Source organism: Haplochromis burtoni, unplaced genomic scaffold (genome assembly GCF_018398535.1).
Source record: "Haplochromis burtoni strain Fernald_Lab_line unplaced genomic scaffold, NCSU_Asbu1 Contig_12, whole genome shotgun sequence".
NCBI classification, from domain to species: Eukaryota; Metazoa; Chordata; class Actinopteri; order Cichliformes; family Cichlidae; genus Haplochromis; species Haplochromis burtoni.
Window position 1 is genome coordinate 3986929 of NW_024582373.1, and position 25379 is coordinate 4012307.

At 39.1% G+C, this 25379-nt stretch overlaps 1 protein-coding gene across 3 annotated transcripts in view; it reads left to right on the forward strand.

Annotated features, from left to right (window-relative positions):
- Nucleotides 1-25379, forward strand: part of khdrbs2 (KH domain containing, RNA binding, signal transduction associated 2) — a 97277-nt gene that overhangs the window by 12132 nt on the left and 59766 nt on the right. For all 3 annotated transcript variants that reach the window (XR_006053270.1, XR_006053269.1, XM_014329116.2), the window contains exons 2-4: nucleotides 1947-2074; nucleotides 14669-14785; nucleotides 19871-20017. Coding sequence is in view for 1 of the 3 variants with exons in the window: in XM_014329116.2 (XP_014184602.1) it covers nucleotides 1947-2074; nucleotides 14669-14785; nucleotides 19871-20017 (392 nt within the window). In the remaining 2 variants the exon portion in view is untranslated. The remainder of the gene's footprint in view (nucleotides 1-1946; nucleotides 2075-14668; nucleotides 14786-19870; nucleotides 20018-25379) is intronic.

A 25379-nucleotide genomic window follows, 5' to 3' on the forward strand; every position in this document is an offset into this window, starting at 1 on the left:
GTACAATTTACAATCAACTGATTGACTGTGACATCCCCATGGCTAGCGTAACTAAAAACAGACTAGCTTCCTCAGATAGCATGCTTCATTTTCATTTTTAGCGCTTTACTATTTGTTTTTCCACTGTATGAAAAGCCAAAGTAATTCAAAATATAAAAGTGTGTTGAGCTGCATTTGGTTTATCTCCTTTGGCAAAATGTTATTTTTACAAAGGCGTATTATGTTAGCTCCTCTTATCTGGGGACACTTGTCTGGTGTCAAGTGTCACATAAGGAGGGGTGAATCAGCTATGTTGAGGGAAATAAAAGGTTGGAGGGGTCTTGTTTACCTGTGCTCTCCACAAGCAGCATTAGGTGCAGTCTGCTTTCAGTGGCAGGTAATGAAGGTCTGGGTGAGTGTTGCTCAGTGTTTGCTTGGTTTACATAAAGCTGTCCTTTCTGTCACTGCCGCTGTGGGCTACATTGAAAAATATGGTTTTGCATATTTTTGATACAAGTGGAAGTGATCTGATAAAAAATATAAGGTTTTGTGTAATATAAGAAAGTCTTTTAGAAGCGATGAACAAAACCTTATTTTTTTTACTTTTTTGTAATTAAGCATATTTAATCATCTAAAAAGCTAAAAAGGCACCCTCTCATTTGCTTGCGCTCACTTTTCATGAACTCCATTTTTTTCCCAGACGGGTCTGCAGCTCTGGTGAGAGTCATCTCAGAGAAACTGCAAAAAGGAGACAACATGATCCAATTTAAACGATCTTCCTCGGACAATCAGGCACAATCAGAGATTGTGTCGAGTGGGAAGAAATTGGTTCATTTCAGGCTGTTGAATTTTCGTCTATGTGATTTCACAGACAGTAGTGAAGAAAATCAACTTCACTTCATAAAACTGCAAAAGCTAACTCTCTAAAAGACCCAGAACATTGAGCTAAAGCTTTGAATGTTCACATGGTCGAATTGAGACATTTAGTTTTTTTTTTTAAGTCAATTTAGTCGATCAATTTAAATTTAAAATCTTACATATTTGTTTTGAACGGTTCAATACTCCCTTCTAAACAAACTCCTGAATTTCTATATATAAACTCAGGAGTAGTCACATCTATGAGTTTCTGTGATGCAACAACTTACAATGATTGATAATTAGTGACAAAGCAGGGTGTAGGCACAACAAACAGCTTCATTTCTAAATGCCTTTTTAGCCTTGCAGCTCAGGTGTTGTAAAAAATTGTCCAAAGATATCGTTGTTCAGGGAGTCTTTCCACTCCTGTCAAACTGATATAGTATGCTGAACTGGGCACCTAATATCCACCTTTCATCTTTCATCTTATTGCAATAAGGCTGGGGATGCACAAAATGACTTTTGGGTCAATTTGCACAAGATTTGCCTACCTTGCAAATTTATAAGGAGAAACAGTGCAGTTTGATTGAAACCAATGATCTGCAAATAGGATCCTAATATCTTACTTTACAGATCTAATCTTAACCGCCCCAAATGGCTTTTACCCGCTAATATCTAACGTTTTATATGTTTAAGCCAACATCTGCATAAGTGCTGTGCTGCGTTGGAGAGACTCCTGACAGCCCGCAAGAGCTCAGTTCGTAATGAAGTGAGGTAGTGCGAGCTGAGTGTGACTGGCTCTATTGTTATTTTGATTGGAATTACTGGATCATGAGATTGCAGGGCCTGATGTGAAAGGACATATCAGGAGTCAGCGGGATTATCTTTTGTTATTAAGTTTGCAATGTGAGCATATTTACAGCTGACATAAGAAATAGTCAGCAAAATATTCAGTGTGTGAGTTAAATTTCTGCTAATGTGTTCCTGGTCTAAAATGACGCTGTTTTGTTGTGATTCTGCAGTTGCTTATTGGCTGATGCTTTTTCAGTTACATAACAAACTCATTATTATCTCATCTGTTGTTGTTTTTTACTTATTTTGTTTCTCCGCAGAGATTGAAAAGTACGAAGGCGATGAATTAAGAAAAGATGGTGACACCAAGAAATACCTAGACATTATCAGCAATAAAAACATCAAGCTCTCCGAAAGAGTTCTCATTCCTGTCCAACAGTATCCAAAGGTAAGAGACATAACAGCTCTACAGGGTCCTACATTTTATTTTATTTTTTTTTCGGAAATGTGCAAGTGATCCGAACAATTAAACTGTGATGGAAGTGCAAGAAGAACAGAGTATGTATTATATTTTTTCAGTCATTTTAGCAGCATTTTAGTCTCCCCTCCAGGTCGGCTTCACCTGTTCACAACTCCTACTTCTACACTAAAATCCCCATGAGCCTCAAACTGGCTATTAGAAAGTCACCGGATGCTGTCTGTTTATTTTGATGTAGTCACCAAAAACCAAAGTTTTCAGCAGACTAAAGCACCCAAGGGTACAGTGAGGAACAGTAACCATTAATCACTCCATGACACTGCTCTGTGTCTGAGTTATGCAACGTCAGTACTGACAAAGTCTGAAACGTGGTCTAATGAGGCTGCTCCGTCAGGCAGCTAAGCAACACACAGCTGCTTGAGGAGCAGCAAAAGGCTGTACTGCCACTGCAGTCATGGAAAGCTCCACTGCCCTTGAGTTCAGACATTCATGAAAAAGCCTTTAATACACTTCATACTCACGCTGTACTTTCCTGTCTTTTTTTTCCTTGTCATAACATCTCTGTGTCTAGCTGACATTAAGATGTTGTATTATGTGTATAATAATATGTATTATTATATGTTTTATTTAATTTAGAGAAACGTGATTTTTGTTAAGCACACTTGTTTAACTTTTCTGTAACACATATCTAACTAGCCAATCGGATGGCAGCTGTTCAGTGCATTTAGATTTGTAGACACGGTCAAGACGACCTGCTCAAGTTCATTCTCAGCACCAGAATGTAGAAGAAAGGTGATTTAAGTGATTTTGGAGGTGGCATGGCGGTTTGTGCTAGACGGCTGGGGCCAGTATTTCATAAACTGCTGATCTGCTGGGATTTTCACCACACAACCGTCTCTAGGGTTTACGGAGAATGATCAGAAAAGTCAGAGGAAGTTTTCTGTGTGAAAATATCATGTTGAAGTCAGAGGAGAATGGCCAGACTGCTTTGAGATAGGAAAGCAGTAACAGTATCACGTGTAACCTTGAATCAGATGGGCTACAGCAGCAGAAGACCACACTGGGTGACACTCTTTTCAGCTAAAAACAGGAAACCAAGGCTACTGTTCTCACAGACTGACCAAAATTGACAACAGAAGATTGGAAAAATGTTGCCTGGTCTGATGAGTCTTGATTTCTGCTACAGCATTTGGACAGTAGGGTCAGAATTTGGCATAAGCAAGATGAAAGGATGGCTCCATCCTGCATTGCATCAATAGATCAGGCTGGTGGTGGCAGTGTAATTGTGTAGGGAATATTTTCTTGGCACACTTCGTTCCCCTCAGTACCAACTGAACATCATTTAAATTACCACAGCCTACCTGTGTATCCCTTTTTAGCCACAGTGTACCTATCCTCTGATGGTTCCTTCCACTTTTACCACTAAGCTACATTGATAAAGAAAAATGGATGTACAATTTATAGCCTAGTTTACCTCATCAAAATGAGATTTTAGAACACAGTCTTCCTCTTTCATTCCTCTAACCACCCTCTTGAAAAGGTCAGCACTACCATATTTTTACATATCAACATACCTGCTCACATCTTCCATAATGTTTAAAAGTAAGTTTGTTTCTCCTGACAGGAAATGTGTGCCTTTCTTTTGGTCTAGTTTGTGCACAGAAGGGAAAAGACTGCGTGTCACTACTTAACTGAGGCACATATTGGAACACATCCTACTCCCAGTACCTGAAAAATACTAGTCCTACATTGAAAACCACCTCCTTCTGAATACCCAAATGGTTTTCACCACGTTCAGTATCTTGCCAAAAATAGTGGAAGATTAGTGCATTTTAACTTAGCCAATGAGACAAATTGTTAAGAAGTCTTTTTGTAAAAAACTCTAAATTCAGATACTTTCTTTGACATATTTTTTCATTATCCCAGAGACAAAATCATATAGTTATTGCTTCTACTTTGATATATTTCAGTTTTTGTACATTCAAGACTTCATCGTACAGTGTTACACGACTAGAAAATAGATGGTGCTGGGAGGAGAGGGAAATCTGAAAACTGTCCTGAGCACAGGCAATGCTTTAGTCCAAGGAGCCCCACAGGACTCTACATACAAATCAATTTGCTGTTTCCTCCTCAGGTCAGCATTAAGCAACTAATTAAGCTTTGTTCAGGACCTCTTCACTTAAATTGATTTAAACACTATGAAAAATAGTGACTGAATTGGCTTCTTGGGGGGAAAAAAGACAAAGAAATGTGTTTTTGTGCTTCTTTTTCCCCCACATCTGTTATCCAAATATAAGATGTCTTATTGGTCAAAATTGCATCCTCACTGCAAATGTTAAAATATCGTTTCACTTAGAGCACACACACTGCTTTTAATATATTATATTTATATTTAGTGTATATTAAGCTTTTGGGTGGGTGTGAAGAGCACTGACACACACTACAGGCATCCATCAGTTCAGCTGGTGGGTTTTCTTATAACGCCAGACATATGGATTGTGTGGAAGCATCGATTTTCTTCTTGAAAACGTAAAACTTGGAGGTAAAATTAAATTTCTGTAGATGGCGCATGTTCTGCTTTATATCCTACCTGCTGATTAATTGCATTCACTTTGAGTCCCATGTGTGAGTCTGCTCCTGATTAGATGGTTAATGAAAATCAGTGGAGCTTGCAGTTAAGAAAACCCGAGAAGCACGGAGGTACATAACAAATACATTTAAAGTGTTTTCACCATTTTAAACATGAAATTCACAGGTGCAATAGAGAAGCTCAAGTTTGCCAATGCTGCACAGTAAGCAAAGCTGCAGTCCAGAGGGACAAAACAGTTGTCCAACAACAGCTTCTGTGACCTGATTGCACAGTCAGCACCCCGCAAGACTGCAGTCTCACTATCTTAAACATCTTGGTAACACTGCACTTTCATTTAATGATAATTTGGCATATTAAGCAACTCTCTGATCAAGTGCATGGCCTGCAAAGTGAATGAGCCAAACTAAAAAGAAAGCAGAGCAAAACTTGGAGCCATGAGGTAAATTGGGCACAATATCCAGAACTTTTAGGGGGGGGGACCTAGTTAAATGAATGTTTTTGCATCAGTGTCACACAGATCTGAATGTTGGTCCTCAGTTCACTGATCGATATTTGATTTTGTACTTTCACAACATCTGGCCCTGCCAAGATGCACAAACTAATTGGTTTAATTACACTGGAATTTTCTGTGTTTGTGACATCAACTCTTCAATAACGTCCAGTCAGATTTTCTGTCACCGGTGGCCGTGCAAAACACTGTTCTCTCTCATTTCAGTAGTCTGGCAGGGCTCATTCTTGGTTACAGCTTCCATCTTACTGAAGACTAATTAAATGCAAAGTAATTAAATTATTGCATGAGAGAATCCTTCTGAGTAGTTTTAGATTTGACAAGATCACGTGTAATTGTGAGTAAAACTACCAGCACTAATGAAATCACTCCTAATGGCACATTGACAGACACGCTGCAGGTTTTCACTTTTAACATGTCACAGCAGGAAATGCACGGTATTGTTAATAAAAATGTGAGGATTCAAATATTCTTAGTTTATCATTTGTTCCTCTTGTTAACTGTCTATACTGCCTATGAAAAGTCCTGTTTAGTCTAATTCATGTATGCAGTGTAGTCTAGTTTAATGTTTCTGTGCTATAGATGTGATAATGGTCGTGTTAAAGTCACATTAAGACAATCCAGGGTCACACAAGTGTATAATAATGCTAGATAACATCATTGACTCAAGCATAGACCACACAGTATACTTGCTTGTTAATACAGTATCACTTGACTGCATTTCAAATGTATGCAGATACAAAAAATGCTGCCAAATCGATACAGACACAGCATAGTACGGGGATATGGTTTTCATTTATAAGAGATGGTTTGCAATTTGCACATCAGTGCTGCACAAATTTATTAGACCACCTTTCATAAAAAAACAAGGAAAAAGAAACTATTTCAGCTGAATTCACTGGACTGAATCACATATTTATGCCCAAACATTGGCCTTCTCCGAGAAGTCAAAAATTAATAAATCATAACAGTGAACCAAGAAAACAAATTTTTCTGATCAGAAATGTAAGTAAATAACTGTAATTTGGCATTTTAATAAAAAAAAAAAAAAGAGGTAATGTACAGTTTTTTACTGTTTTTCATCATTAAAATTAGCAACAAAAAAAAAGGTCATTTAGAACCTCTGGACAGATCTTCCTCTGACACAAGCAGATCATTTTTTCACTGTTCTCTTTCTTTCTCCGCACAAAATGATCACTTGAGAACATACTTTAATCTGTGTTTCACTATCACACACTTAAACCACACTCATGAGCTAAAACATGACGAATATCCCCAATGCTTCTAAAACAGCTCAAACCTCAGGGCCATGGACGCTGCATACTTAACCTGCGATAGCACAACATCATTAAAGTTGTGCGCTGGAGCAGATCACTGTTTCACTTGCACCTCTCCGCCAACACTGGGGTGCTTGTCTATAGTTTGCCCCCCACGCCCCCAAACTATTTTATCCAGGTACCCACCGCTGTGACTAGGTGTTGCTCTCAAACCTTGCCATTTTGAATATGCTCTGCCCCATTTGTCTGACAATAACCATTACCATAAGCATTTCACCAGCATCAAACACAGTGACTCAAAGCCTGTTCATTTGAATCTCAGATCTTGAAATGCACTGTTTTTCTGAGATAATTTCACTTGTGATTGTTCATAATGTTTTGGCTCATCAGTACACTGTGGGGGAAAAAAGAAGAAAAAACAGAAAACAGAAAATGTTTTGGTAATTTTCTTCCAGCACATTACCCGTTTTTTAACAGCAAATTTCTGTAAATGGTAAAAAAAACAACGTGTGGTTTAAAAACACAAGTAAAAAAATAATATGGAAAATTCCTTCATTTTAAAACAGCACATTTGACTGTATCTTTGCAGATTATTTTTACTGTGTATAAAGTTCAACATTTGTGGAATTACAATGGAAATGCTCAAATAATATAATATAATAAGCCAACCTCATAATTGAGATCAAATACTTCAGCTACAGCAAACAGTGTGTTTGTAAAAGTGTCTTAATCTTGATAAAATTGTGCAGCAGCATGTGTGGAATACATGAATTCAGCTTGGTAAAACTGCAGCTTCTACACCACCTTTCTATTTTTATCTTATGTACTGTTGCAGACTGACCCATCAGATAATGAATGACCCGTGTGGGTTTTTTTGCAACGTTTTCTGCAAAATCTACAGCAATTTTTTTGTTTGTTTGTTTGTTTTGTTTTATAGCCTGTGAAAAAAAAATGGCCTTGAGACATTGCTTCAGTGACCTTACCAACATTTCTATTTTTAATCTTCTCTAAAAACACCATGAGACCTTGAAACAGCGTTGAGTTCAGTTAGCAGGTGAAAGAAGTTCATCTGTATCTGTCCTTTCTTTGGTATGTAAACAAATGAACCTTACACAGGGTTCTCATCAAAGTCTTGAAGTTTTGCTCTAAGGTTACTATTTACTCAGCAAAAGAATATGATTAAGATAATCAGCAAAGACATTATCATTTAGATTCATCTAGAATTTATCCTCTGCTGTTTAATGAGACAGTTTGATTAGCATCTCTTAACCTTGGGGTATGAAGTGGTTTTTAATTGGCTGACCTTGTCAGCTACCTTGAGTGTAGAGCTAGGGATTTCTGCAAAACTGAATATACGAGAATGTTATCTAAAAAATAGTTGTTCCCTTTTTATTAGAATAATGATTCTTCTTAAATAAAATGGACACATTTCAACCCGGTATTTTGAAACTATTATCTCAGCAGGTTAACTATCTCCTCTGCAGGTAAATGGAGAGCCCAAAACACATTAAACTGTATTTTGTCCTTGTGGATGCCACAATTTTGAGCTTATCTGTCTGTTATTGTGACCTTTAAATAGTGCTGTGGCTGCAGTGCTGCCCATACAGAAATCCCATTTTTGTCTGCCCAGAGATGCCAATGTCCTAAAGAAAGGCCTATCACGGGGAAAGGTGTTTTCCTTAGATAAGTACTGAATACAGTCAAGGGAGTACAAGGTGTGAATTAAAATTAAGCACTTATATGATACAATCACAATTCCAACTCGGGATCCTACCGAGTTAGTGTTTATGTGATGACTGTGTGATGTGATGTCTGCTCGTGAGACTTAAAAAATTGTAAGATTGTGCCTTCCCATATTAACAACAGTCCATTTCTGGTAGTACATAATGCATTCGTTTTTAGAAATGTGACAGAATCAAGTGAAATATCTGGATATGGCAAAAAAAAATAAATCCACAGTATGCTGTTGATTGACACTATTATCCCAAAATGAAATGCACTATAGGAATCTCATGCAAATTGTAATGGATAGATATCTGCAAGAAGGCACAGCCTGTATAAAAGATAGATGCAGCCTTCAATATTAGCTTTAAAGCCAGCAGGGGAAATTCAGGGGGCTTCAAAAAGAAGCCAGTTTCTATCGATGTCTGTGAAAAAATGGCCCTCATCCTCGCTTGACTTGAGACCTCGGTAAACAATTTTCTAATAATACTCAGTCACCAGTCGCTTGAAATTATTTAGGATGACATTAATTTGTAAAGTATAGCCACATTTAAAGTAAAGTGGGTATTAAAAATAGGTGTGCTTTGGGCTGTGTGTGCCATTCCTCAGATCCATCCCTTGCAATATCACTTCTGGCTCCAAATCGAACAATAAAAATTAATACATGTTTGGAAAACAACTCTGTTGCCTTTTCAATCAATGGTCTAATCAATAGAATAGAACAAATCATATCAATGAGCTCACAGAGAACTTCACACTGTTTCCCCCCTTCATCACTACAGAGCATTTTAGTATCTGTCAGCTCATTTTTGCTTTCAAAGCCCAGTTTTACTTTGCTGATTCACGCTCTCATCTTTCCTGTTTATTTCACCAGGTGGATATTTTAGTGACAAAACACAGATAAACCCATTCTTTGCTAGATGCCTGTTAGCACTCATCAGATAAAGTTAGAATGCAGCTGGTGAGCACAGCCAGGCAATTAGCAGCTAAAGAGCCTAAGTTATTCGATACCAAACTAAAGCAAAACTGACAGTGAATACTGCTTTTGGTTTCATTTGATAGACACAAGCATGGCTGCAAGTTGTCGCTAATGCTAATTAAAGTCTGCTGGATGCAACCAAATAGTGTTTTTAGTCCAAGAAGCTATTACTGATTAATTATCCCATTAGTTAGTTGTTGGCCTGGATTCACTAACTGCCATAATACGTTGCATTAATGTCATTAACACAAACCTTGTATGAAGATTTGTGTTAATGTGCAGTGAAACACAGTGAAAGTGTTCACCATGCGCTCTCGTTTTGTTTCATCTTGAGTGTGGTTTGTAAAGCTCTCAGTACGCTGAATAAGTAAAATGTCTGTGATGAACTGAAACATTCAAGTGTGACAAATATGCAAACAAAACTAAAGAAGAGGGAAATGCAACCCCATTTATTTCCAAATAAGTTGTGACACTGTGTAAAATATGAATAAAAACAGAATGCAGTGGTTTGCAAATTATTTCAGTTTAACTGATGATACTACAAAACTACAGTTTTAGTAACAGATCATTTATAAGGTAATTTTTTATTTCAGCTGCAAAAGACCAGAAAAGCTTTGTAATGTTAAATAGTTAACATTTAATTAGTAGTAAAAACTTGTCTTTCTCTTGTTTTCACTTCAATACACTGTGAATTTTAAATGAACTGGATGTTATTCTCATTTTAAGAAACCTCCACACTTTATTCTAAACTAAGCTTTAGAGAACAACTTGTATTTCTTATTTAAAAGCCATGGAGCTGTTATAGACTTGCGAGAAGGGAGCTGGGTTTGTGTGAACTTGTTAGTCTTTGTTCTTTCCCTCTTCCTTAGGTTTTTTGCATATTTGTCACACTTAAATGTTTCAGTTCATCACAGATATGTTATTATTAAACAAAATTAACCCGAGTAAATTTAAAATAAAGCCTTTAAATTAGCTTTTCGTTTACTAAGGGAAAAACCTATCCACATCTATGTGACCCTATGTGAATAAGTAATTTCCCTCATTAAAATAATAACTCATTTTACCAACAAGAACTGTAACCAAGCTTTTACAGTGACTTAAGTCTCATATTGCTGTGGAGGCATTTTGGACCACTTTTCTTTGGAGTATTGTCATAATTCAGTCATAATTCAATTTTTAGCCATTCAGAATAGACTTGCTGGTATGTTTTGTATCATTGTGCAGGGCACAAACTGATAGCTGGAAGTTGTCCTTCAGGATTTTGAGGTAGAGAGCAGAATTCATGGTTCCATCAATAACAGCAAGTCGTCCAGCCCCACACCATCATGCTACCACCACCATGTTTGACGGTCGTCAGTGCACTCTTGGATTAATTTTGGTAGGCCGGCAACTCCTGGGAAGCTTTACCACTGTTCCAGTTGTTTTCCATTTGTGGATAATGGCTCTCACTGTGGTTCTCTGGAGTCCTCAAAGCTTTAGAAATGACTTTGTAACCCTTTCCACACAGTTAGATGTCAATGACTTTGTTTCTCAGCTGTCTTTTAGATCGCAGCATGTTGTTTATTTCACATTCCAGAATTTATATATATGAATGGAAAATATTGCATTTCTATTTTGATGAACTATTCCAAGTATTTCACTGTAAATATTTAGAAAATCCAGCTTGAAGTATGACTTGTATCACATGTCTCATGTCACCTAAAGACGGTCTGTATCTTTGTTTTTTCTTTTTTTCTTCATTTTTTAGACAAAAGTTGTAGATACACGACAGAAATGACTGATTAGCATTAACATTTACAGACAACCTCTGTTCAACACGTCTGGCTTTTGACTGTGTTGCCCTTCTGAAAAGCTCACCAGGTGTCCTCCCCTTGCCACACTGCTCCCCAAACAACCACTCATCTGCTTCCTTTAATGTCCGTGGGGCTGATAGGACACACTCATCTGACACGCTCGCAGCCCAGTCATCCCAAGCTGTCATTAAAGCATAAACCTCTACCTAAAGCTTTAATCCTCCTATCAGAGAGGACCTGGACTTCCCCAGTACCACAGCTCACTAACCTGGCAGTGAGTGCCCTCAGGACATCTGCTGATCTTGACTGGCCCCAGTGCACTGCATAAAAGGGCAACAAATTTTCCAACCTGAAAGCTAAAAAGTTGTTTTGTTATTAGATATGCAATGCCACAGTGGTTCGACAAGGTGCAAAATGTCAGTATTCTTCCCTTGGAACTGACCTTATACTGAAGAATGGAAACAAGCTGCTTTAGCACTTAAAAATATATAAAATTAATAAATAAATATGAGGGGAAACATCAGGAGGGCGCTGAGTGCCTCCTTTGATGTTTGCCTTTTATTTAGCTTTTCTCATATAATCACATTTTTACTTTAAATTTAGGAGCATAAAAATGAACTTGTAATGTATTTTCAAAGTGTCATTATTTTTTGAATGTATGGAAAAAAGACCTTTGGTCTGCACTCACAAATGGGTCTGTTTTAAGTGTACAAAGATCTCAGCATTGTAGGAAACATAGGACGTCATAAAAAAAACAAAACATAAAAGGCAAAAGCCAGCAGGAGTGATTTCACCAAATCAGTCCAGCCCCTTATAGACAACAGTGGCAGTATTGTTATGAATAATGTACATATGTGGTATTCCCCATATAATCAGACCTTCTAATTCATTCATTCACTCATTCATTCATTTAAATGTGATGCTTTAAAATTACAAAACCTTTTCTACAGGATTTGGTAGTTGTCAAGCTGGAGACATTAAGTTGTGCAGCTCACCAGGATTAAACTAATACAGTGCATATAATTCCCCGTTGCTTCCAAGTTTTCCATGTTTGGGATCACTCTTGGTTCACACATTTTCATCCTTTGATTTACAAGTCTGCAAAGGTGACGAAGAATCCAATGTCAGGTCTCAGTCACTGATGAAGGCAGCTTTCACATTTGGTGTGAATGCAAACACAACAACCAAAAAGTGTGAACAGAAAATAACACCTTTTTTAAAATGAAAACTCACAGGCATTTCTTGTTGTGTCAACATTTTTTAAATCATTTAACACAGAAACATCTGTGTTTACTGACATCTTTAAAATAAAAGTTGGAGTTTAGGAACATACGGTACAGAAGCTGAAGCTGGGATGATCTTGTTTATAAAACTGGGAAAGGAAGAACTGATGTGTATTACATATATTACTGTGGGGATTACCTGTGCCTGCAGGGTGTCCTAGCTTTGAGAGCGCAGCTTAAGACTTACCCACCAATGTAGCATCGCACCCGTGTAGCATTGATGGACAGCCTAAAAAACCACGGGGACCTCTAGTGAGGTGCCTTATTAACTGTAGCCTCACGCAGCACCTTCTGGAGCCACACAGAACTTTGTTGTTTGCTCACACACCTCTGTTGGATTAATTCTTGATGGAGTTCTCCTTTAGAAAAATGTATGCAAATAGGCAAAACACAAGACGGCTGAGACGTACATTCATCAGTTTGACAGCGCATTTGCAACACAATGAAACATGCTGCAAATACTGAGATGCCATTACAAAAGGCAAACCAGTTAAAAAACAATGCTACACACGTGTCTTCAGACTGTTTGTTTGCAGATGCAGGCCACTGAAGGAAGCACAACCACGAAACAGACACACTGAGGTGCTTTTGAAAAGTGCTTTATTCAGCTACATTTGTAAGCTGTGTCCAACTCAATCTTCACCTTTTTCGTTATACCCTGTGAACTTGTAAGGTTACACAGTGCAGAGCTTCGTATTTTAGAATCAGTATGGAGACCAAAACATTAAAATTTGGTTTTCAGAAGAAAAGAAAAAGAAGACCCAGAGTGTGCAATACAGCATACAGTACAAACAAGGGTTTCATTCCAGCCATTTTATCATCGAGTATTTGTTCAATGTTTAAAATGTCTTTGCGCTTAATTGTTGCATGCACAACACCCTTCCTTCTAATATCTGCACACTTATCAGTGTTAAGACTATAGGGGGTATATAGAATCATTTCAAACCTCATTTAACACTGAACCATACCCCTTTCCGAAGCTCAAATTGCTCACCATGGAGCAGCAGAATGGCTCCAGACATTCATTAGCTTAATGAAAACAGGCCACTCTTCTCCTACCACCCAGCGAGCGGCTTCCCGATGTAGCCACAACGACCATCTGCTCTCCAACTCCCTGCCAGCTATAGGATAGTCCTGTCAAAGCAGCTGAAGAAAGGCATCCACAAAGGCGCCTTAATCATTCAGATCAGAGGACAGGCAAGGACAGCAGATTTTTTTTTCTTCATATACACATCCCCTGGCGCCTCAAAATCCTGGTTGTGGCATTCACTTGTGGTGTTAATGATGTTCATTAAAATAAGTCAGCCCGGCACAAGATAGACGGAAAATTAGTGTCTGTTTCATAAATTGACGGGACACTTTAGGTTGAATAAGCTGAGCGAGCAGTTATTGGAGTTGCGTTGCAGCAGCCGCACACAGCTGGCAGTAAGGTTATGAGCTCTTCTCACAGTAGGAGAACCTGCTTTGTGAAAAGGTTAATGTCATTTTAGGGCTGGACAGAGTGTGTTGCAGTAGGCGGCTGACCACCTGTTCAACTCCGGAGGTGGTCTACTTTTAATCTCACCTAACAGGAAACATTTGAAAGTCGAAGCTGGGTTTTTTAACAATTAAAAATTGTGTTAAGTAGTGTTAATAGTCATTTATTTCAAGTAGAAATCAATTAAGCCATCCCCGCCCATGTTTTCAAAAACTGCCAGACTCACTGCAGTCGCGTTATGAGTTTTACCTTTTAATAACTGGTAATCTCAGCAGTGTTGTGGCTACCCAGAGTTACTTTTCTCAGTATGAACACTAGCTGGTGCACAGTGAGAGGGAAATGATAGCCCCAAGGCTTTAATCTAATAGTTTGTCATCAGGATAGTATTACTTAATTTCCCACTGGGAAGAAAGTCATTATTTCTGACTTTATCTCAGCACTGACCTCTGGAACAGTCTCAGGAATATTATTGGTTTGAGTCCATGTTCCCATTCGTTTCCTTTCTCTTAGCATGACTTCGATGACCCTAAACGCCACTAAGACGCATGACTATCGAGGGCATGGAGCAAGCACAGGACAGACACATATGCTGGAATGAAGATGAGAGTTGCATTTACCTTTAATGTGCTACACACAGAGCACCATTATATTGATTTATTACAGGCTACATTTCAGCTTTTTCTCACATGATAAATGATCAGTGGAATGTGAGGTTATATCGATAATAGATAACTAATGGCCAGCGGTGATCTTTCATGGTTAACCTTTTCTCTGAAAAGATCAAATCCCTTTTACATGCAGCACGTAAAAAGAGAGGATGCTTAGAAAACAGTTATATGGAAATATAAATCAGCTTTTTAACTATTAATTCTCTTCTTAGGTATGCAGGACACTCTGATAAGGTCTCTCATTGCCATTATTCTCCTCTTGCATAGTTTAATTTTGTAGGGAAGCTGCTGGGACCACGGGGAAATTCTATGAAACGATTACAAGAGGAGACAGGAGTGAAGATGTCCATCCTTGGCAAAGGGTCCATGAGAGATAAAGACAAGGTAAGGCGTCTATCGATTGGTGCTGAGATATAGCTGTTTGGCTGATCAAAGAGAAATATTTACAAAGACAAAGCTCTTGAAATCCTACCAAAAGCACAGTGGAATATTTTAACCAACACCATCTGAGCAGTAACTGAGATGAATAACACCCAGAATAAAATTAATAGCTTTCACTTGACAAACATATGTAGGCGAAAAATGGGAATGTTTTTCTGTGTTGTTTAATAGCATATTCTGTAATCGTCAATTATGAAGGCAAAGTAATGAATCTCTTTGCCAAAGTCATTTATTCTGCTGACATGTGGTCCCCTGGAGCCAAACTTATCCGAGCGTGTACACAGACAGCCTGCTGGATCTGGTATTCACGCTCATAACAGGTCGCACTGTGCTGCTCTAGAGTTACATTGCTATTATTACTGTAGCCTCTGATTCAGACATTCAGACATGACAAAAGACTTTCAGCCTTATCGCCTCTTTGGTGAAACTAGAGCTGCATTTCAATACATCGAGTACATATTGAGGGCAAAACAGTGCAAAGGCTGTTGGAGCAACTTTACAGAGGCTTTAACTGATTTCATTTTTTACACTTTTTTCCCTCTTTTTTTACAAGACATTTGTTATTCGAATTTACAGCTTTCTTCAGGTTTATTGAACTCGTGTAGCTTATAGCATGCTGCATAAAGTTTGGCTGTCCAACACTGCTGTTTCCTTTCACTGTCAGCATTCCCATAGCTTTGTTTGCAGCTCGCAGTTATGTGCAAAAACAAGTTCTTAAGTGTCTTTGGAGAGCACTTCCTCAGGAACATATAGCAGACAGGCATAGTTAGAGAACAACCTGTGAACATGGAGGAGCACTTAGCAGCAGGGGTTTTCAGCACATACATCACTGTTTAGTTTGGATCACCCACAAAGCAGGACAAGAACACACTACAACGGACAGTCAGGACTGCAGAAAAAAATCACCAGTGTCACCTTGCCCTCCGTTCAGGGCTTATAAAAAAAAAATCCAGAATCAGGAAATGAGCACACCCTGAACACGGCCACCTCCAACTCTTCCCCTCTGATTGGTGCTGCAGAGCACTGAGCACCAAAACAACCAGACAGTTTCTTTCCACAGGCTGTCACTCTGATCAACACTTAAATCGCTCACATGGTGTCTGTACTAAACAGCCACCATACCTGCTACAAAAGCACGTTGTATATACTGTATGTTGTATATTCTATATACTACATACATACTGTCAAGTCCTCAAAGAAGAACACGTATTGTTATTGTCTGTTTGTCTATTGTGTTAAGTCCATTGAGTGCAGCAAAGAAACGGGAGATCAATTTCTATTGTGTGTACACAATAAAAGTGATTTGGATTCTGTTGATATTTAACAGAAAGATAAAAACATGAACTTCCAATAAATGCCACTGGAACAGTAAATGTAATTATGTTTAATTAATTACATATGATTATGTAATTATGTTATCATCAATAACGTAATCGCAGGACCAGAGAGACTTAAACCCCTCAAACAAATCTGTTCTAATGTTCATCTGTGTAAATTATATACAGTCCATTTAATAACTGTTCTGATTAAGGTTATGAATACGTGTATTACGCAGCCTTTAGATCATATACTTGCATCTACATACACACAGACTGATGCTTAGAATAATTTAAGCATGTCCAGCTGAAGTTATGCTGTGACCCTTAGATTTTCAGTATAGGAGTTTTAGGATGATCTTGATATGTACTTAGCCATGTATGCCCAAACTAAAGAAGCTTCTGTTTTTAGACATGAACAAGTTGGATTTTTTTTTCACACTTTCTTTTAAGATAACACGCAGCAGAAAATAGCCTGTTTCACACAGAGTCCTACCATTTTAAAAAAACTCAGTAGTGTGATTTAGACAAGCTGTCAGGATAGAGCGTGCACACGTGATGGTCACCTGCTGGAGATGAATGCACCAGACAATTAGCTGCTCTATTCGCACATCAGCACAGTCTAACATCACACAGTGTTTTTATTAGAGAGCTGAGAGGCTAACGTCCAGTCTGGCTGCGTTAGACGTTATGATTCTCACATGCACCTCGAGTCAGGTAATGTCTAGATATGTTCAGCTCTGCAGTACATGTCTGGAAACAGCATTATTAATACAAGACACATGCAGTTATTAATATTTATTTTACCAAGATCAATATTAATGCTATACATGCAAACACGTTTTTTTTAAAAATGGACCAAATAGATTGAGATTATCTGCAGAATAGATGAAATCAGTCATTTTCTGTGTGATAATACCAAATATCAGTTACAGAAAATTTATATAACTGAATAACTGAGACTAAGTAATAAGTGTTTAAACTTTGTATTGTAAATAGAAATTAATACAATAAAAGTGACCTTTTATGGACCTAATGGTGAGATGGAAAGTCTTCCTTTTGAAGGCACTGAGATGAGGGTATTTTTTTTGCACCATCTAATTCTTGGATGTACCTTGGCTGGTGCAGGAGTTCATTTACAATTTTGGCTTACTGCCACTAAGTCCATTGAGTTTGCTCATGTGCTACATTAACTTGTCTTTGGTGTGCTAAATTAAGTAAAGAGGCACTAAAATGTTAATAACAGTCAAACTGTCAGCAACATAACAGTTCATTTACCTGCATGCTTTGCTGAGATTGTTATACTGAGCAAGCGGCAATTTTAATGTTCACTATGTCCCCTGCTATGTCGCTGACATGGAAATTCATCTTGAGGAAGACACGTGTTGTTTTTCTAGTCCTTGTCCTTATAAAGTCCCCGGCTGTATTCACCCAGCACACAGGACAATAATAGACTCTTAACAGTTGACTCTTACCAACAATGGCTACATAATGATCTGATTTTGCTTGGTGTTATCTGAGGGGTATTGATTTTGTGTACGGTCTAGGCAAGTCTGAGGCATTCTGTGATGAGACTGGCTCCCAGAGGTCCTGAGTGAAAGGCTGGCAGCCTTTCAAGGCATCTGGCCACAAGGCAGTGTCGAGCAGACGCCGCCAAAGCCCTATTACATTCAAAAGCGCATTGCCTACACACATTTCTGCCACCTTATCCAGTTCCACATTTAGAAGCATCAGCCCAGCAGTAGGGTAAGGAGGGTAGGCTGGGAACATTTTCACAAGAGCACCTCACAAGCTAATATTAAACCATATGCTCAATATTACACTTTGTGTACAAGTAAGAGTTTATGTGGTGCTTAATCATAGAGTTGAAAAGTCCTTATTTCACCTCTCTGGTTCCAGACTATTTCCTGGTAGTCAAGGTTAACACCGCAGGCAGGACAGAATATTGTTTATATACACAACATATAATCCTTACAGCAGTGAACCACACAATAGCTTCAATTAAGCAGGCAGTCACGCTATCTAGCGTTTCAGGGACAAATTACTGTACCAGCTTGCAGACAGATTGGTCTGCCCACATGCATGTTTTGATCAGATACACAATAACCTAGGCTCGCTGACAGAGAAAGTGAAAAATGATGACATCTTGGGAGAAATTTTTAATTAAAGCCGGCTTCTCCCAGAGGGAAGGCATCGGCCCTGTGATGCAAGGACAAAAGTTTGAAGCCCCAGATTGGCTGATAAAGTAAAGTGCATGAGTGGCACTCTCACTTCTCTTAACAGCCACCATCAAGGTGTCCTTGAGAAAAGCACTCAATACCCAACTGTTGCAGCGAAGGATGAATGAAAACAGGTTTAAAAAAAATCCTTAGTCAGTCTTTATCCTGACATGACTGAATATTCTGTACATTGTTCAGAATGCAGCCGCTGCGTTTGTAACTAGTACAAGTAGAAAAAAGGCCTCACATCACTTCTGATTATTTGTTAAATGTGGAATTGATTTAACGCTCCTTTTAAAACACAGTTACCACTTGCCCCGAGCTATACTGCAGATCTTTTAAGCCGTTAATGTCAGTGTGAAGCCTAAGGCAGGTCTCTGCAGGGCCCGGGTGAAGAATTAAAGGTGCTCCTGTGAACAGAGTCTGGAGGAGTTTTGTGTGGGAGTCTGTATTGAAAACATGTTTACTTCGGTGCACAATGTAAGATTGAGATCAGCGCAGTGTGCCCTATCCAAACTGAACTTTCTCTCCTGAAATTCTTTCTTTTTGCCCTGCATCTTTGCTAAATGTGCAGTGCTGCGTTGCTTTAAAGCAGTGGTTGTTATTATTTCTCTGGCATGACTTTCTCCATAAGCTGACAAAAACTCACTTCCATATCCCACAGCTTTTACCAAATATTAACAATGATAGGGGAAGTGACTACTAGAAAAGCATCCAGCTGGAATTCTAGCAAGAATGGAAATCAGTGTGATAGCTTCAGCAAGCATTTGTTCATTTTCCCATTTAACTTAATTTTGATGGATATTTTCCTCTGGCAATCCATTACCTTTCTCTTCCATCTCAGAATATTTATTGAAAGGTTAATGCCTCACCTGTCCACCAGGAGACCTCACTCTGTCTGCCTGCTTAGTACACCTGCTCCTCAACCACCCTGAAATCTGCAATAAACACATAACAAAAAACTGATATCAAAATTAATAATTAATCAAACAGCTCTTTGATAATCCAGCAATTTATGCAGTAGTGCAATTACTATGTGTTAACCCGAAGCTTGTATTGTGCTCTTTCAGTCAAGACCACTACAATAAAAAGACGATTCTTCAATATGAAGTAAATGATATCTGGCGGCATGACTCTGTTCAGGGACCCCCTTCGCGCCTGGCATGTGCAGACGTGGAAAGCATAATGCGGGGAGAGCACACCTCCCCGCCCTTTTCCATCTGCATACACGAGGAGCTTGAGGCAGGGAGAATGATGGGAAGCCCCCGGCACAGAACTGATCAGTGACAATAGATAGGACATAAAAAGCATGAAAAGGAGGAGCTGGGGTGGAGGTGGCGTTCCAAAGCAGTTTACAGATGTGCAGCATCTGTAGGGAGGATAAATGGCGCCTTGATTTATTCAAATTAAACATTTATATTAAAGATATTAATTTGGTGAATTTCTAAAAAAAAAAACACAAAAAACTTCCCTTCCTTTTCTATTTTTTACAGGAAGAAGAATTAAGGAAAAGCGGGGAGGCCAAATACGCCCATCTGAGTAACGATCTGCACGTTTTAATTGAGGTCTTTGCTCCACCTGGAGAGGCCTATTCCCGCATGAGTCACGCCTTGGAGGAGATAAAGAAATTCCTAGTACCAGTAAGTTTAATACTTTACACAATTTTTCTTTGTAATTTTTATTCCTACGCCGTCCTGTACAGTACAAACAAGCGCATTTACTGCTGACTTGACCATTTGTTCATCACCCTTATTAGCATGCAGCAGTACTGAGTTTACAGTATCGGGGGTTTGTTTAAATAAGAGGAAGATACGAGCGTGAAGCTTTTCTCTGCATTACAACTACCGTTCGACACTACATGCCCTTAGTTACAAATGAAAAATAATGTATTCAGCAATTAAAGTGCAGTATGGAACAACTTCCAAGACTCCAGCAACCTAGCCTGGAGAACTTAGCAATAATTAATGTGCATGTTGTGTACTCTCGCTGAGTTTAAGCTGTAAATATTAATCAAGCTTTGCAAATGTGACAAGTCTAATAGAGGAGCTGTGCTGCATGAGTCTGCTTTATGAAGTTCATGCTTCTTGCTATACTGAACCAATATTCATGCAAGAATTTTGTCTCGGTGGGCCAGGAGGATGATGATACCGCACTGAACAAAAGCAGCTACTAATGACTTCACAAAGTCTGCCAAAAAACAGTAGGGAAGTACCTGATTATAGATCCGCTCCTGATGTTTCTGTGTGCACGCTTTTAGGGAGAATGCTCGAAAACAGTGGTTAAACACTCCATCAGAAGTTAAGCTAAAAGCCAAGAGAATCTATTTATGTGTTTGTTGGCTGGTGAAAGGGAAAACTGATGGGAACAATTTTACCACTTTCAGTTCCTTGGTGCATTCTTGCTGCTCCTAACACAAACTTGTGAACATGTGACTCATTACCAAGTGGTGCAAAACAACCACGAGAACTTGCCCGTGCTGTAAAGTGTTGCATGCAAAGCAATTAGTTGAACCTTTAGCAGCTTATGTTTAAACCTGCTTTTCTAAGCCTTTTCCCCCTTAGTTTCCTATTTTTGCACCTGTGAGAAACTCAGTAATCTCTTCTAAAAAAGGACCCCTCTTACTTTTTTTTAGTAAACTGCATTATTTGATGCTAATCAGTGTGTACACAGGACCAGCCGTGATGTAGGACTAGTTGTTTTTTAATATATCTACTCATTCAGAGATTTTAGGTTAGTTATTTTAGATCTTTTGTAAAGATTTGTCTGCAAAATGACCTGGGAAAGAAGCAATTAGCTTTTAATTGCAGTAATCCGAAAATGATTACCGTGGAAGTACATTTTGGTCAGGTGGATGTTAACAAAAATGCTCCTTTAATCCAAAATGAATGCAAGATTAAGAAAACTGTTAAATGTTGCTAGTTAATCAGACATTTCCAACACTAATTTCACGCTGAGTTAGAAAAATAAACCCCGTATTTACTGAAATTTGAAAAAAACACAACGCAGTGAGGTAGGCAACATCAAAATTCAGCTTACACCTTCTCCACATGACAATAAAATCACATTAAAAAAACTTTAGTACCAATTTCAGAGCACATGTCCGCTGCCTCGGGCATATTATTAGGATTTTGCAAATAAACTGCACATAATGCAACACAGCAGGCATCTGTCAGTAGTAGTAGTGACAGATGTTTCACGCCTCAGGTGAGGAGTGGCATATACATGTCCTGCTATTTTTTTTTTAATTGCTGCATAATGCATTAGGAGCTGCATTGTAAAACATGTTGTCAGAGACGTGCTCTGATAAATCGTGAAAAGCAACATATGGTTACAGGTGTATTTGCGGTGTACTCATGCATATGTGAAAGAAAAGTTGGATGAAGCCTTTGTTGACTCAGAGTGAGCTGAGCAGTGTCTAGTAGCCGAAACCAAGTAAAGAAACAAAGCTTAGCAATGCTGTCTTTAAAGACACAACTATAGTAGAACAGGATGCACAGTGCCAGAGCACTACAAAATGAACTCTAGCAGGCCACTGGTATGAATGCCTCTAACCAAACAAACACAAGCAACTTTCATGAGGGAGGCCAGAGGCCCAGACGTCGTCTAATGAGCTCTGTGCTCACTGCTCAATACTATGGGAGCAGATTGGCCTTTGCCATAAAATACCAGAATTGGCAGGTCCACCACTGGTGCCCTGTGCTTTTCACAGATGAGAGCAGATTCACCTTGTGCACATGTGAGAGTCATGAAAGGGCCTGGAGAAGCAATGGAAAACTTTATGTTGTCATTGTTCAGCATGCCCAGTTTTTTGTGGATCAGTGATGGTCTGGGGAGGCACATCCATGGAGAGATCCACAGACCGCTACAGGCTAGGCAACGGCACCCTGACTGTTGTCAGGGACCTATTGTCAGACCATATGCTGGTGCTATAGTTGCTGGGTTCCTCCTAGTGCCAGAGTATCCAGGCAGTTCCTGGAGAATGAAGGAATTATACCATTGATTGTGCCTGCCTAACATGAATCCAATAGTACAAATCTGGAACATTATGTTTCCGTCCAACCAACATTGCCAGGTTGTGCATCAGACTATCTGGAAGCTCAGTGATGCTGTGGTCCAGATCTGGTAGAAGATCAAAGGACCACATCATTAGGAACATGCCCACGCATTGTCAGGCATCCATACAAGCACGGGGGGGGGGGGGGGGGGGGGGGGGGGGGGGGGGGGGGGGGGGGGGGGGGGGGGGGGGGGGGGGGGGGGGGGGCACACAAACTACTGAGTATTATTTTGAGTTGCTGCAATGAAATTTCCTTCTATAGGTTAATACATCATATTTCTATCAAATGATGCAGCATCCTTCTGTTTCTAACACATCCCACCCCATATCATTATAGCATCCAGCATGTTTTTTCCCATTGAGATCTGATGTGTTTTCAAAATGTTCCTTTCATTTTTTTTCCTTTTTTTAAAAAAAGCCCTAAAATATCCATCTCCTAAGAAACTTGGCAGCTGAAAAATGGGAAAAAAAAACCCCAAAGCCACAACAGTCTCTCAAGAGCACACTCCCAGCAGTATAGCAGAAGTTTACTTGGTCCTTCTCATCTTCACTTGTCTCTTTGGTCTCTCTTTGCCGAGTCTCCTGCTATTGCCAGAGCTCACTCCTTCTCTGTGCCAGGCATTCATCCCAAGAAAACAACTCCATGGCCTCCCAGCCCTGGGTGCCTTTGCCCATCTTTTTTTCCTTGCTTTGTTGTGGCGCTCTCCTGTCTCCATTTTTAAACATGGTTGACAGGGCAAGTGTGCCTCATTGCATTCATTTGGTAGATGCTGGAAGGACGTTAGACAACCCCCCAAAAAGTTTCAGAAAACATACAAATATCATACCAAAATAAAAACATGAAAACTATAAAATAATAAAATCTATTAGCAGTAAAATATTACGATGTGGCACCAGGTGACACATTAACCAAAACTTGCACCACAGGTTTCTTGGATTGGTTGTTAGTATAATTAACTACATAGGGACCCATGCTGAATGTCAAATTACTGTAAAGAAAGATCAAACTTGTTTTTCGCACCCTTCTTCTTTCTGCTCTGATTGACTCTCTGTTGGAGCTGGCCTCAAGTGGCCATTTGAGGAACTGCAGTTTATTGCAGGGGTCAGGTTCCATACTGTTTTATACTTGACACTGACTATTTTGTAAGAGCCTAATTATATTCAGCTACTCTTTTAATATGTTCAAAACATACGTTTCTTTTCAGCTCAATGGGAAATGTAGAGCGTAGCTCATACAGAAGTTGATCATCCTGCCACAAACATGCTCGATTTGAATCAGAGATCCCCCGTGGAAAACTACCACTGACTCCCGCTGGCGTTTTGCTGGATTATGCTTCATAAACCAAACTAAACTCAACATGATGCAGCAGGCAGAGTCACAGAGATGTGTAGCTGTCTACCACAATGCCACATGCGTGCTATGGTCACTTTTAATTAGACATTAGCATCAGTTGATCATTTGTTGTCCATCAGAAACAGAGCACATACAACTAGATCTGAATTTTGTCAGAAGCTGATACAGAAAGCTTACCAGGACTTACAATGAAGCAGAATTGCAAATCAGAAATCAGTCCTGTTAGCTCACAATTTATGCATCTAAAAATAAAATAAAAGCCTAATCAGTGCATTACTGTAAAGACAGACGCTTGTGAGGCCTTCATCTTGGGCCAAACTGCAATGGAAGCATTTTGGCAGATAGCCGGTGACACAGATACTTTAATGAGATATACACTGCTTATTTGTTTTTCCATAAAGTCAAACAAAATTAAAACTGCTGTAAAAACTGACCCAGGTGTGCTTGGGTTTACTCATACTGCACTATCCTAATTATTTGGCCCAGACGTCCTGGGTGAGGAAGCTTAGAGACCACCTAAAAAATTGGTCAGGGATGCAGAGTTAAATATTCTGCATTATTATCTCCATAATAGAGCCAGACTGTGCACAGCTAATTTTCTGTGGTGCTGTTTGTGTTGAGCCAACTTTGAAAGAACTTGTAATGTGAAAGAACTTTTAAAAAAAAGATGCATTAGTTAGAATTTGATTCTTTAATAGAGCTTATCATTGTATTATATACAACTGGTGTGCAAAAAATATGAAGTCTTTTATCTAGTACAGAGGACAAGATATGTCTGAGCACTTTTCCTGAGGCAGTCTATTCCCCACTCTTTGTTAGATACACCTTTCAGCTGCTTGGTAATGTAAGTGTCTAACCAGCCAGTAACATGGGAACAAGTCAAAGCATTTAGTCATGTGAACATTGGCAAGACAAGCTGCCGACTTTCAAACTGAGCATCGGAATGGGGAAGAAAGGTGACTTTGAATGTGACATGGTTGTTTATCAAACCAGTCAAAATATTGCCTGGTTTAATGAGTCTCAATTTCTGCTGCAGCATTTGGATGGTGAGGTCAGAATTTTGTGCAAACAACATGATCCATCCTGCCCTGTATCAACAGTTCAGATTATACTCGAGGATATATGGGAGGGATAATTCACTGGCGCACTTTGGGCTCCTCAGTACCACCTGAATATAATTCAAATGCCACACCATACCTGACTATGTCCATGCCCTTATGACCACAGTGCACCCATCTTCTGAGTCTTAGTATAACTAAGTGTTAATAGGAAAATTGTACTTAGTAATCAGTATAATCTTTTAATGATATAAGTTTGCATATGGTAGAATACTGCATGTAATCATTTGTGTGTAGAAGTATATAGTTGGTGGCATATTGAAAGAATGTCTCATCCTAGGAGGTCTGTAACATTCCAGGGTGTTCACCCCCACATCCTAGGAGCATGGGAGAGGTCGTACCTTGTCTTATTGTTTTACGGTAGGATTAACGTAGCTATGTCAGTTTTAGTTTAAGTGCCTTCTTTACATATAGATGAACTGTTGGATTTTCCAGACCAGCAGGTTAAGGGAAGTCGTTTATGGGGTCACACACAC